At 37.3% G+C, this 12,551-nt stretch overlaps 1 protein-coding gene across 3 annotated transcripts in view; it reads right to left on the reverse strand.

The window, feature by feature from the left end:
• Positions 1-12,551, reverse strand: part of CTNNBIP1 (catenin beta interacting protein 1) — a 36,758-nt gene that overhangs the window by 14,760 nt on the left and 9,447 nt on the right. For 2 of the 3 annotated variants that reach the window (XM_064525574.1, XM_064525572.1), the window contains exons 2-4: positions 5,744-5,833; positions 1,417-1,538; positions 837-927 (exon numbers count right to left, since the gene is read on the reverse strand). In XM_064525574.1, the coding sequence (XP_064381644.1) occupies positions 837-927; positions 1,417-1,512 (187 nt within the window). In that variant the 5' untranslated portion in view covers positions 1,513-1,538; positions 5,744-5,833. The remainder of the gene's footprint in view (positions 1-836; positions 928-1,416; positions 1,539-5,743; positions 5,834-12,551) is intronic. The other variant, XM_064525573.1, reaches the window with a different exon arrangement.

The following is a 12,551-nucleotide window of genomic DNA, read 5'->3' on the forward strand; positions in this document are numbered from 1 at the left end:
AGAAGACCTGCCTTACTGGATACAGTAAGACACACTCAGAACTGTAGGAGCATAGGCATGCCTGAATTTAACTACGCCTATAAGAAAAATCAAACAGTTTACAATTTATTTACATTTAATGCATTAAAAACAGCGGGAAGCTATGTACATGCATTCAATTCATAGGATTTGGCTGTCAGTGTTTTGAGTTATCAAGGAGAATAGGATGCTTAACATAATGCTCTTCATCCTAAGGAATGCTAGGTATACCAAGACAGACTTTATCCATTAACATAAAACCACCTGTTGAACAGTACACTGTAGTTCTCCTCCACAGATTACAGCAGGAAATGAATTGCACATGCCACAGGTTTCGGGACAGGTGTAAATAGGTAGCATATTATTACACGAATATAGGAGCCTAAATTTGGTGTTTACTGAGACTGCTCTCAAAGATTAAACAAAAACAGGGCAAATAAATCTGCATATAAAGACCAATGCCAAGATGAACAGCCACTGGAAAGAGATGTGAAAATCTGACATCCTCTACTCCTGGTGTATGTGAAGTATAATAGTCTTTATTGAGCATCTACAACTCTCTAAAATAGACCAAGAAAATATCAAAGACAAAAGTCAACCTAAAACTGGGGAGCTCACCTTCAAACTTCCTATATCTGTGCCAGATCTCTTCTTCAATGTTTTGAGGCTTTAAAAAAGTCACCTTAAAAACTGTTTTCTCTTTGCAGCACCATTGCATGAAAAATGCATACAATCAATGAAAAACTTCTATAGGAGAAACTGTACAGCCTGCTTCCAACAGTTACAATCATCCCTTTCCCTCCATGCCCAGTACTCACCCTGATCAATTGAGTGCTGAGGAAGCTGGCTAAGTTGGCTATTCACTACACCCGCATATGTGCGCAAGAACTCCTCTTCACTAGCAGTCAGCTGGAAATGTACAGAGTCAGTTAGCAAAAAGGAAAATGAAGAAAGACTGAAAATACAACTTTTGACTTTCTAATAATAAATGTCAGTTACCTCTATTTCTACTATTTGACAGTTTAAGCTAATCATTGTTTGCCCCAATTATAACACCAGCAAGGCTACAGCAGCAAGCTGATACATCATATGTTTACAGAGAGAGTAAAAGTCACCATAAAACACTTGCTTTATTTTGTTGGTTTTATAAAAATGAACTTTGCTGTATGCAGAAAAATTACCAGATGTTCAGATTTAGTTTCAGGCATCACAAGCTTCACACAACTGATTTTTGCTTAAATATTATCTGAGCACAGATAATGGCTAAATCAATGATGGCTAAAACAGTTCAGCAATAAAACCAGACCACCACCTGCCCATCTCAGTAATCACTATCTCAGATACTACAACATCATGTCTAGAAAGCAACAAAATATGGGTTATGACAGTGCATCTTACATTTGATCCCATCTTCCTCAGCATGAGTAGGACTCTCACTTTCTGCTGAATATACATCTCCTCCGGACTCTTTCCGGGGACACCCTCACGGTTCATTCCCCTCCTGCCAGCTCCTGGACTTCCTGAAAATACGACAAGATCAGAATAATACAAACCAAAACAGTTAATAGGGTGGAACATGAACAGTAGGAGAGTTTAATTTCCAAACTACCTGTTTTTCACCAATTGACAGACTACATAATAGCCTGGGAAAAATCAGGAATCACATGCTTGTTCAGAAAAATCCTTAAAAAAAAATCCAAACACCTAAATTGGGCCTTATGCATGTAATTCAAATATTCAGAGAAAATTCAGAGAGACCGATGTGCACATCACTACTAGCTCATTATCTGTTGTTACATTACTGCATGGGTAAAAAAAAAGAGAATTCTAACAACTAGGTGAAAGAATTACCCTGACAGAAGAGCTTGTGTTTTGATTCTTTTTTTTATTTAATAATCACAGTCAACATGAAACCAGGATGCAACACACACAGTTATCAAGCTTACAATGGCCAATAAAAGCTGGATGGAATCTAAATTTCTAAGTCTCCCCACCGCCCTTTTTTCCTTTTTTTAAGGTGAATAAAGGCCACTTACTTCACCCTTCTGTAAAGTCAAGTCTATGTAACTGTTTTGGAGGGGGGGGGGGGAAAGGGACAGGAGCAGGGAAGGAATAGAGTTTAGCATCCTTTCTCATGTCATTTAAAAGCTGATACTTTACTGTTTTATTTTAATCAAGAATAGCTACATTATGAAATGAACAGACTATGCTATCCAAATTCCTTATGCTACAGCATCATTATACTTCACTGCCTGAGTACCCTGTAATTATTTAAATCCCACAATATGGTATTTACCAGGACACAGCAGAACCGTTCAGGTATAATCTTCAGTTGTTCTTAATAAACATGCTCAAAGATAATTCTTCAGTCAGCACTAATAAAAATCTTAATTGCAAGTTCATAAAATAATGGTGCTTCACATAATATGGTAGTACAGGAACAAAACTCTTAGCAGTGCCGTGTGCTGGAGAAACTTAGAGCCCACTAAGGAGTCCCTGGATGTAGGTGTACACCAGCCACTCTTCCACAACGCACGTGAGAGAGGTGGCTCCAGAATAGTCCTCAAATTAGTTTGCATTCACAGAACTGAGTTTGGTCCTGTACTAAGCTATAAATCTAACTTCTTGAACCTTAGTAACCATGGGAATATGCTGGGCATGCCTAGTGAAGACTATAACAACAGGTTCAGATAACACTCTTTTCCATTTAAAGTTTTTTTATAGTCAATACCAACCTTCCTCCCCAAACCCCCAACACCTTTATTATCATTATTATTTTTAAGAGGTAAGTACTCTGGGTGTGGAAACAGTTTAAAGTTATACGCTGGTCCTCCTGAATGAGTCAGAAATAATGCAAACTTTAGTAACATCTGCAGGGATAGTCTTTACCACCCAACTTTACTTAACAGGACAAAGACACTGGTAAACAGTAAATAAAGCTATATAATCAGTTCTACTTGAAGAAGTTTCCAGTGGGAAGATTTGCATTATGCTGATGTAATACATATGGTTGTGCTTGAAAACTTGCAGCCTGTAAATGTGCAGGGTTATCATATTTTTTGACATAATCAGCAAACTGCTTTCTGAAGGGGGAATAAAACAATCCATGATTTTGTGTAGTATCAATTCTGAAGTAAGTAGATTGGATTATGCTACTAGGAATTATATTCCACAATGCAATTTATTGAGTGATAGCAAGTAATAGTATCAACAGTATGACAATGAACAAAATAACAGTCAAAAGATAAGTTATGCATACTCTGAGCTAGATAAAATAAAAAATGTTTACCTAGATACCAAATAAATCTGAAAGACTGAAAAGGTGTGTCTGGTTCTTAATATAGCATTACAGCATTCATTTGTTCTTAAAATACAGTTACTTCAGGGGGGAAGGTGCTGCATTAGTATCAGAGAAATCAAGTTAGAGGAAAAAAAGCACATGCAACAGAACAGGACTGTCTTATATAATCCCATCTCATTTCTTCATCTGCATGTGCCTCTCTCTAGTATACATTACATTTATACCTCAAACACCACAATACTTTTCTCTCTCCACTCACCTATATAAAGAGAGATAGTTCTCTTAGAGCTCTTGTAAAAAAATATTTGGCATCAAGTTTTTTCTCTTTTTTTAATCAATTGGAAAATTCTATTTAATTAATATGTGTATTATACTACTGTGCTGATCTGCCAGGTTATACCAATTTCTGTTGTTCCAGCATTTCTAGCATTTCCAGACTGCACCAGTCTGTCACTCTACAGGAAACTCAGACTTGGAGACTGACAGCAGCAGAGTTCAGTAACATCACAATCAGTCAACAGGCCTGTCTGACTAGAAAATTCAAGCTATGAAAGAACTCATTTATTACTGCAGCAATAGAAAAAAAGTCAACTACAATTTCTAGATTAGGAAATCAGAGAAAAGCATGCAACATTTTTAGGAGTAATCACAGTATTTTGTTGTATAAATTAGCAAGATAAAGCACACACATGTAACATGTTTGGAAACATAAGGATATATTGACTGGTTTGGCAGAATTATAGCACCAAATGCAAATAAGCAATCTACCCTTAAAGCAGTTGGTTTCTAAAAAGGATTCTAGGAATATATCACATTCTTACTATCTTTTCCTCAAATCTTGATTTTGAATTCTGTAATATGAATAGATTTAGTGTATATTGATATTTAACTCAAATAACTAGGTTAGCTTTCAGGATAGTTTGTTTAGACAAATGACTGCACCTCTTCTTCCACATACCCAAAAGATCCATTAAGAAATGTGATTAGTAAGGGAACAAAGGCCAATGGGTCAACTGATTTAGTGGCCAGAGACAGAGACCGAGTGCTTGCACGTAATTTAATATAGGGTAATAGCCATTTCAAGGGTGCATCACTTGAGAGATAGGCTGTTCATATCATATAAATAAGCTGGAGGAAAAAAACAAGTTTACAGAAGAAAACAACTCTATAATAGTGAGGAAAAGTCTTTTCATATTCTTAGTCCCTACATCAGCATGTCAGGTATTACACTGAGAAGAGAGAGTTCTTTCTGAAACTAGTGGGTTTTTTTCCCAGAATCAAAATAATCTCATTATTGAAACACAGTAACACACCCATGGTTTAAAAATGAGCAAGTTATATACCAATAGGTGGCAGTACCTACAAGCACCAAGAAAATGCCACAGTTAGCCCCATTTCAGCTACAGAGACCCACACTTTTCCACATCCCATTGTACGACAGATATTACAGGAGATTTGTTGTCAATAAGTATAATTAAATTACCCATTTCTTTCCATCATGAAAATCTTTCAGTTGTTTATTAATTTCTCATACTTTAAAAGGGGTGATGGAATATTCCATGCCTACCTGAACCTAATTCTTCTAAAGCAAGCTTCAGCCAAGACGGATTAATCATGAAAATACTTATTTAACAGGAAGGATAAACTAAGGTTTACCCATTCAGTGAATACCTTACAGAGATAGCAGTAATATGGGGGGTGGGGGGAAGAGGGATCACAATACTCAACATATATCAAAAGCTACCAAAATATATGCATACAGAAGCCAAATTAAGATTACAGAGCAATAGCACTTTGATCTTCATACATTTCACAATTATTTGGGGGGATCATCTTCTTGGCCACAACAGTTTTTCCTAAGTGATGACACTAAAGTAGAAAGACAAAGATCTTAAGGCAATACTGAGACCCCAGCATGAAAAACACGTTAAGCTATCTCTTTTCCTGTTATATAAAGCTTTTACATGTCTCTAACTTATTTATAAGACACAATTTAGGACAACAAATACTACTCAGTGTATATATTGTGTAATTACATCAGTACATTTCCACAACCACTTACAAAGCTAGTCTATGAGTAGAAGACAACACAATACATCTTTACATATGAAGAACAAGAAAATCTTACTAAAGTATTACCATTTTTGCTTTCTCAAGAAAGCTATATATAATCAAATATTACTTAAGAGGATTATTCCTAACCGTATAACCCTTTCTGGGAGGTGTGGATGTGTATATAAGAATACATACATACATACATACATACATACATACGTGTGTGTGTGTGTGTGTGTGTGTGTGTGTGTGTGTGTGTGTGTGTGTACCCACATACACTTTCTTCACATATATGCACATATGTAAAGAAAGTCCCCCTTTCTCTCTTCCCAAACCATTAAAACATTAGAGATTTCCCTGCCAACATACCTGCTTCTAAAAACCACACAAGATCAGATAATCCAAGTGTTCAGTCCAGATTAATGATCAGAGCTGGAAAAAAAGTATGAGGAAACTGCCCTGTGAAAACAAATGAGCAAACATTACAGAAATATACAAACTGAAAACCAGAAAGACCCTTCAATATGTTTTGAATCACAGGCTCTAGGCTTGTCTGGGGATTGTAGACCCTTTTTATTTTGAAAGAGTAAGTTTTTAAAAAGCCAAGCCATTCTTCATCCACAACATTTGCACCCTATCCATACCAATGACATTCCCAGTCACTTGAGAATGGAATGCATTCAAGCTTTACATTCTTTAGAAAGCTTTCAGCATAAAACTCAACTCTCTGGAAAAGCAAATAAAAGTAGTTACATATAATTTCTTTTAGAAAAAAAAAATGCATAATTTACCAAAGAATTGAGGGAAAAAAAATCCTCAAACTAGGGGAAAACCAGGAAGAAATGGAAAGTATGGTGATTTTGACCAAAATTATTGTTTTCAGCTATGCATATGCTATCTGAATATAGCAATTATGAAGATGGCACTTGAATGCTGGGTTCTAAAACCCTTTGCACAGAACTTTTCAGATCAACCTCAATGTGCAGTCACCAACAGCTAACAGTTACACAGGATTTTTTTTTGTTTTGTTTTGTTTTAAAGACTCAAGACATTTCTGAAGCCATTTTACAAATGACACCAGGTGTCAGGGCTTGGTAAGAATTCATAAGTCTCACCATCCTTTTCATGAGCCTGTAAGCCAACTGGTTCAAACTCTCAAATGAAGTGATTGTTTTTCCTTCATGGCTGTTCACCACCCCATGCAGATGTCATTACTAGCAGAGAAACAAGACAAAAGCAGCAGAGAACTACTCAACTATTCCATGCACCAGATTTAGCAGAGTGAGGCTGGATCCAAAATACCTGGCAGCTTCACGTACAGGTTTTCTACAGCAGCTCTTACTAGAACGTGCTGGAAATGGCAGAGCTTTATCAACGGCTCAGAAGAACCACTTCATCTCTCTGGAGGAGAGGAACTGTCTGTTATGAAAGGCCTATTTAAACCATACATTCCTCCTTCACTAATTAGTTCCCACTCTTCTTGTCCTCCAAATATGCAATGCAATGCCAAGAAAGATCATCTACAGCACTGACAACAGGACCACTTACAGAAACTAATTTTTGTTGTCATTTCTATAGACTTCAAAGAACCCCACCACCATCACTGTACAAACACCACACAACTGTGAGAACCCATTCCTAAGAAAGAAAAAAAACCCTCACACGTGCAAGAACTAACCACTTCGGAGATGCATTTATATCCTGAGAGTAGCAGCATATTTACAGTTATCATTAAAATTCCCAATCCTCCCCCAAATGGCAAATAACAGTAATCTAAGCATTTATGTTTTATTATATTTACCACCAAACACAAATGAAAAAAAAGCAAATGTTTGCCTAAAACTATAAATTCAGATGAATTTGACTGCATATTGAAACATAGTCTACATACAGGATATTTTCACAACCAACCAGAAGGGTTAAATTATAGATAGTTCCAGTTTCAAGCAAAAACCGAGTCCTTCTAAAAGTCAGCAGCAGCACTAAAATGTATTATCTCTGTCAAATTCATGTGGCTGCCCCTAGCTGAACTCACCTCGCCACTGTCACAACTTAAATAAATGGAAGGAACCTCAAGCTTACACGCTGTAATTTGAGAACTTCTGCGCTAAACCACAGGGCAAATCCTCTGAATAACAAGCACCTTTACTGCTAAAGGCTCCAAAATAACTGGAGAAAAGTCACATGAATTAGGTTTCGCTACTTATTCTTAAAAGTGCAAGGACAAAAATGAAGTCTAAAGGGTCTGGTGACCAATCCAAAGTCACACCTAGGCCCTTACCAACTTGCTCCTACCTCTGCTGTGAACATCAGCTCACACTTCTCACATTTTCAATTATATAAAGACGCTTCCATGTACATCTTTAATGAACCCTAAGAAATAAGATCTGAAAATATTTTGCAACTGGATATTTTGGGGGTGGGAGGGAAGAGTCCAAAATGTTAGAAAGACTTTAGCAAGACAGCTGAGGAACAGCTGAACCACCACCAGCATGAGCTTTGTTCACCATCTTAAATGTCCCAATAGACCCATGTGCTACAAAATGATCCATCCCAGAAACATTTTTCAGGCCAATTAATTCTTTGGCTCCATTAAGATCACCAGCCCTGAACTCTGCTGCTTTGCTTACCTGTATCCACCTTCCTCTCCTGACAAGCCAGAACATCATTTATTTCTGCCTTTGCTCAGTTCCAAGTTTTGTCCCTCTGTCTAAACAAGCAGCAATTACTTCATTTAGTTTACTAATGCTTCAGGATTTAGGTAGGTCTGCATCGCATTGCCCTCACACAGCCTTCTCCACAATTCTGCAGGTACTACAAACAGCTGCTTGTCCTAGTTTCACCAATCGGCACATCTACCATGAAAAGTAAGATTCAGATTCTCTCCTGGTCATGCGATCCTGCCAAATACTAGCTCTTACCATATCATCCCATAAGCACAAAGAAGAACAACCAAACACCTTCCAATTGAGGTGCTGCTAGAATACAAGAAAACAAAACCATTTGTCAGACTTAGAGTCAAAATTCTTATTGCCACCATGGGCTTAAATTCCTATCCAGGATTTAAGAAGAGATAAAAAACACATGAGGACCTTTACTTAACGCTCTGTGTGTCCAATAAATTCTTCAACGCAGAGTCTGGCCTGTTCAACAGGATAAAGACATGGCAGAATGCAAATTCCTTTCTGAGAACTAAGACTACAGTTTCAATCTATCCTTATCTTTCTCTCTTAAATAATTCTACTTCCTTACAGTGCTTTACACATAGGTTTGAGGCTGCTTCCAAAAGCAAGTATTTTTTTTAAATATAGAAAAACTTAAAAGCAGTGAAGCAATATTTACAAGTTCAGAGGAGAAGTCCACAAGGGAGCTGTAAAGAGGTCAAAGTCTTGGTCTTAGGTTCTATCAGTTAGATTGTGCTGCTTCTCCAAACATAGTTGGGCTAAATCTGTTTTTAAGCTAAAATATAACGGACAGTAACTGAAAAGAAACATGTTTTTAAAATACATGTCATTGAATCACAACAGTATAAGGAGACTGTGAATTGACATCAGGATGCAACATGGCAAATGCTGAATCCTGGCAGCTGATCAGCATCAAAGAAAACCAAACAGCAACTAATTTTGTGTATCCTATAAATCATAAACAATCCTTTATCAAAAGCACTATTGAATCCTGATGTTTATAGGTAAAACATAGAAGAATTCCCATTCTTGTCAGATATATTATACTGCATATGTAAAACACTCCCTGAAAGCTAACATTTCAGTCTGTATTTACAGCACAGAAAGACAAGACAGGGAGACAGCAAAACAAGAGCTGTCACCTACTGGACTAAAGAAATTCCCACAGCGTTAACAGAACTTAACTGGAAGGTTGTTCATTCAAGAGTACGAATGGGATACAGATCTAGAAGAATCTGAATCTAGACATAAAGCTAGGTAGTTAGCCTTTCTTCCTTCCCAGTTAAACAAGAAAAGATTCAACTAAGTTAACATAAATTTCAGTTTAAAATTTGGGGAATAGAGTACCTTTCGTGCTCAGGTACACAGAATCCAAGCTGTTCAGAATCCAGGTTACACGTTCATTGATATTTATTGGCCTAAGCAAAGAAATACTAAGATCTCTGCTGAATTTGTGGTAATCATATTCCAGACTAATTAGCACTAAAAGAAGAGATGCCAGAAGCTGATGAAGCCATACAAAATGCACTGTTCTATCAAATCTGGAACTGGTCTCTCCAGGTAAGGGTAATGCAGATTTGGAAGTCAACAGGAAAGTTTTGGTTGCCAATATCTATCTATTTTGCAGCTAAAAAATGATTCTATCCTACAATGCCATTAATCAATCCCTCTGTCATGAAAAAGACAAAAATCTCTGCATTTAAAAAGCTGCAGTCTTATTCTGAAAGAATAAAATCCTTCACTGAACTGTGCAAGTTTGTCCTGCTGCATGCAACACATACTGCAAAATGGACATAATTGGGGCACCTAATTCTCCCTTGTTTGGCACGCATAGGGAATGAAACTTAGTTCTCATTTATTTTTAATATGATTCACAAGACAGAATAACAAATGAGGAAGATCTGCATGTTTCAGCCAAGGCTGCCAGCACAGCTTTGCCAAAGCAACAAATTTAGGGTTGAAAATGCTCTCAGCCTTTCCCGAGCAGTAAACAAGGTTGATCAGTAAACAACTGGAAAAGCTGTCCTGTTCTCCAGCACTTCATTCCTCATTCTGCCCGAAGTAGGGCAGGGTGAGGATCACAGGAATGCTTTTGGCTTTGCAAGGCCCAACATGTGCACTGGGCAGAGTCAAGCACGCCCGACATCTCTGTTCTCCGTTCGCCTGCGTACCAAACCAACCTGGCAGAGGGAAGAGTACGAGTCCTGCCTCCGTTGCAAAAGGAAGTGTAACCACCACCTTCTTCACACAAAATGCAATAGACTGAAGCTACACTCTCTAGCAAGGCAGTAACTTTGAGACGAGAGTAAACTGGACATGATTTGGAACCAGAAGACATAGGTATGCCTGAGAAAAAGTTAGGCTACTTCACAAGCACCATGCCAAGGCAGACTGGGATTAAATAATTTTAACTTCTCTTCCAGTGTAAGAGAGGCTTCCCCACCTTTCCACACTAAGTTAGCTGTCCTGAAAAGTTTATCATTAAAAGACAAAAAACAAACAAAGAAAAACTAAACACACAACCACACTCCCCAAAAGTGAACTAAGGGCCCATCCTGGGCTTCCCTGCAGTCATTGACCCTGGACACAAGAATACTGTACGTAATGAAAAACATTACCTTTTCTATTAGCCACCTTTTTTTCCTAACTAGATTTAGAACATCAGCTACCCTGTTTTCAAAAATGCATACAGAAAAAAATCTAGACATAAACTGAGTTTAACAGATTTATTTTATGAACACATGAAAACAGCTCCGCAGGAAACTCGAGCTCACCAGCAAGAACTGTTTTGACTGAATGCTTTCAGTGGAGGACTCCAACATATAGCAATTGAAAATTATAGATTCATAACTGTATTTCCCTCACTTCCACCTACACTGTCACTCTTACAAATTCAAAACCTGTAAGGGCTTTCTCTGCTGGGCAATGCTGCAGAAGGAGGTTCCTAATAAAGAACTTAAATTATTCTACCACCGTCCCCAGTCCCTTAAAAAAACAAAAAACACACACACACAAAAAACATTTCACATACCACCATAAAATGATACATTTATAAATTGTGCATGAGGCAAACTATTTAAGTACTCCATTTCATTTTAAAGACATGCTTATTCAATCCAACAAAAACCAATGCAAGCCTTTGTTCCTTCTAGTTATGCATCTCCCCTAACACTTTAGTCCTCTGTAATGCTGAAATTCAGAACACACACATTTTACTGTATAGGAAAAATCAAAGCGAAACTGAACAATTTGCGCAGCCTAAATTGAGCAAAAGAAAGGCAATAAACTGACAGCATAAGTAAAGAAGTAATAATTTACAGATTCAGTCTTAATAATTTAGGGTACTTACAGCAGACATCTGGCAAGCTCTTTAAAATGTAGGTTACAGCTGACTACCCCTTTAATATACTGTATCACTTCCAGTTATAATCAAGAGAAATCCAACAGGAGTTAGTTCAGCTACAAAAATATTTTTTTCTTGAATCCAGCTGGTTCTGTTCAAGGCAGCTAAAAACCTCGATTAAAGGGACAGGATTATAAAAGAGTTATGGTGAATAAAACCAACTGCTGCAGGTTTCATTTGTACTACACAAATTGAGTTAACAGCCAGCATGAAGAGGTCCTTTTAACTCTATGATATCATTATCCAAGGTTAAGCTATTAGCCTCCACAGTTATACTGTTGAGTACTTCAATGGTTAAAAATGGGCATACTGGGAAACGTGTAAGTGCAAGGGGATACTGCACCTTTAAGCCTTGTTAATTTTCAATGACATTTTACAGAGAACAGCTTGAGCTCTAAAAACCTTCCAAGCTGGAGCCTGAAACCTGAAGTCAGGAACAAGAGACAGCAAAATCCTGCTATAAATTTTTCTCTAATTCAATCTTCAGCCACAGGCAGCTGGAGACTGTGTTATTTCCCATCTCCAGAGGGATACAACAACGAAGAATCCGTAACAGCTACCCATATATATGTGAAGAGTAAGAGCTGAAGTATTTAATGTGTATTTTCTGTCCTATTTTCTACATCTAGTGTTATCTTCTAGCTTATTCTATAATCTGGATCCCAGTATCAGATTTTAGTCAATTTACAGACGGATCTGCAATGGAAGGTTCACATCCCTCAAGTGTTAGATTTAGATTTCAGACAAGAAAATACAGTCCTCCCACCCTCCCTCTTGAAGAAGGGGAGGGAACAGCCCTAACCACTGTCCTTTAGACATGAAAATTTATAAAAACAAGCAGCATCCTTCCTATTATTTTTACAGAACTGCATCACATCGGATCTTCTGAAAGAACTTCAAGAGTAATAACGAAGCACATTTGAGAAAGCTCGCCAGTTTAAGAAACATTTCTAACATCAATGTTCAAGCTAACTGTAAAAAAAAACAAACAAACAAAACAAAAAAACCCACCTACCTTTATAATCACCATTTTTATGAACTTAATCCTTGCCTCCTGAACTTCAGGCACACATAAACATAAAATTTTTTT

Source organism: Dromaius novaehollandiae, chromosome 24, assembly GCF_036370855.1.
Source record: "Dromaius novaehollandiae isolate bDroNov1 chromosome 24, bDroNov1.hap1, whole genome shotgun sequence".
Taxonomy (NCBI): domain Eukaryota; kingdom Metazoa; phylum Chordata; class Aves; order Casuariiformes; family Dromaiidae; genus Dromaius; species Dromaius novaehollandiae.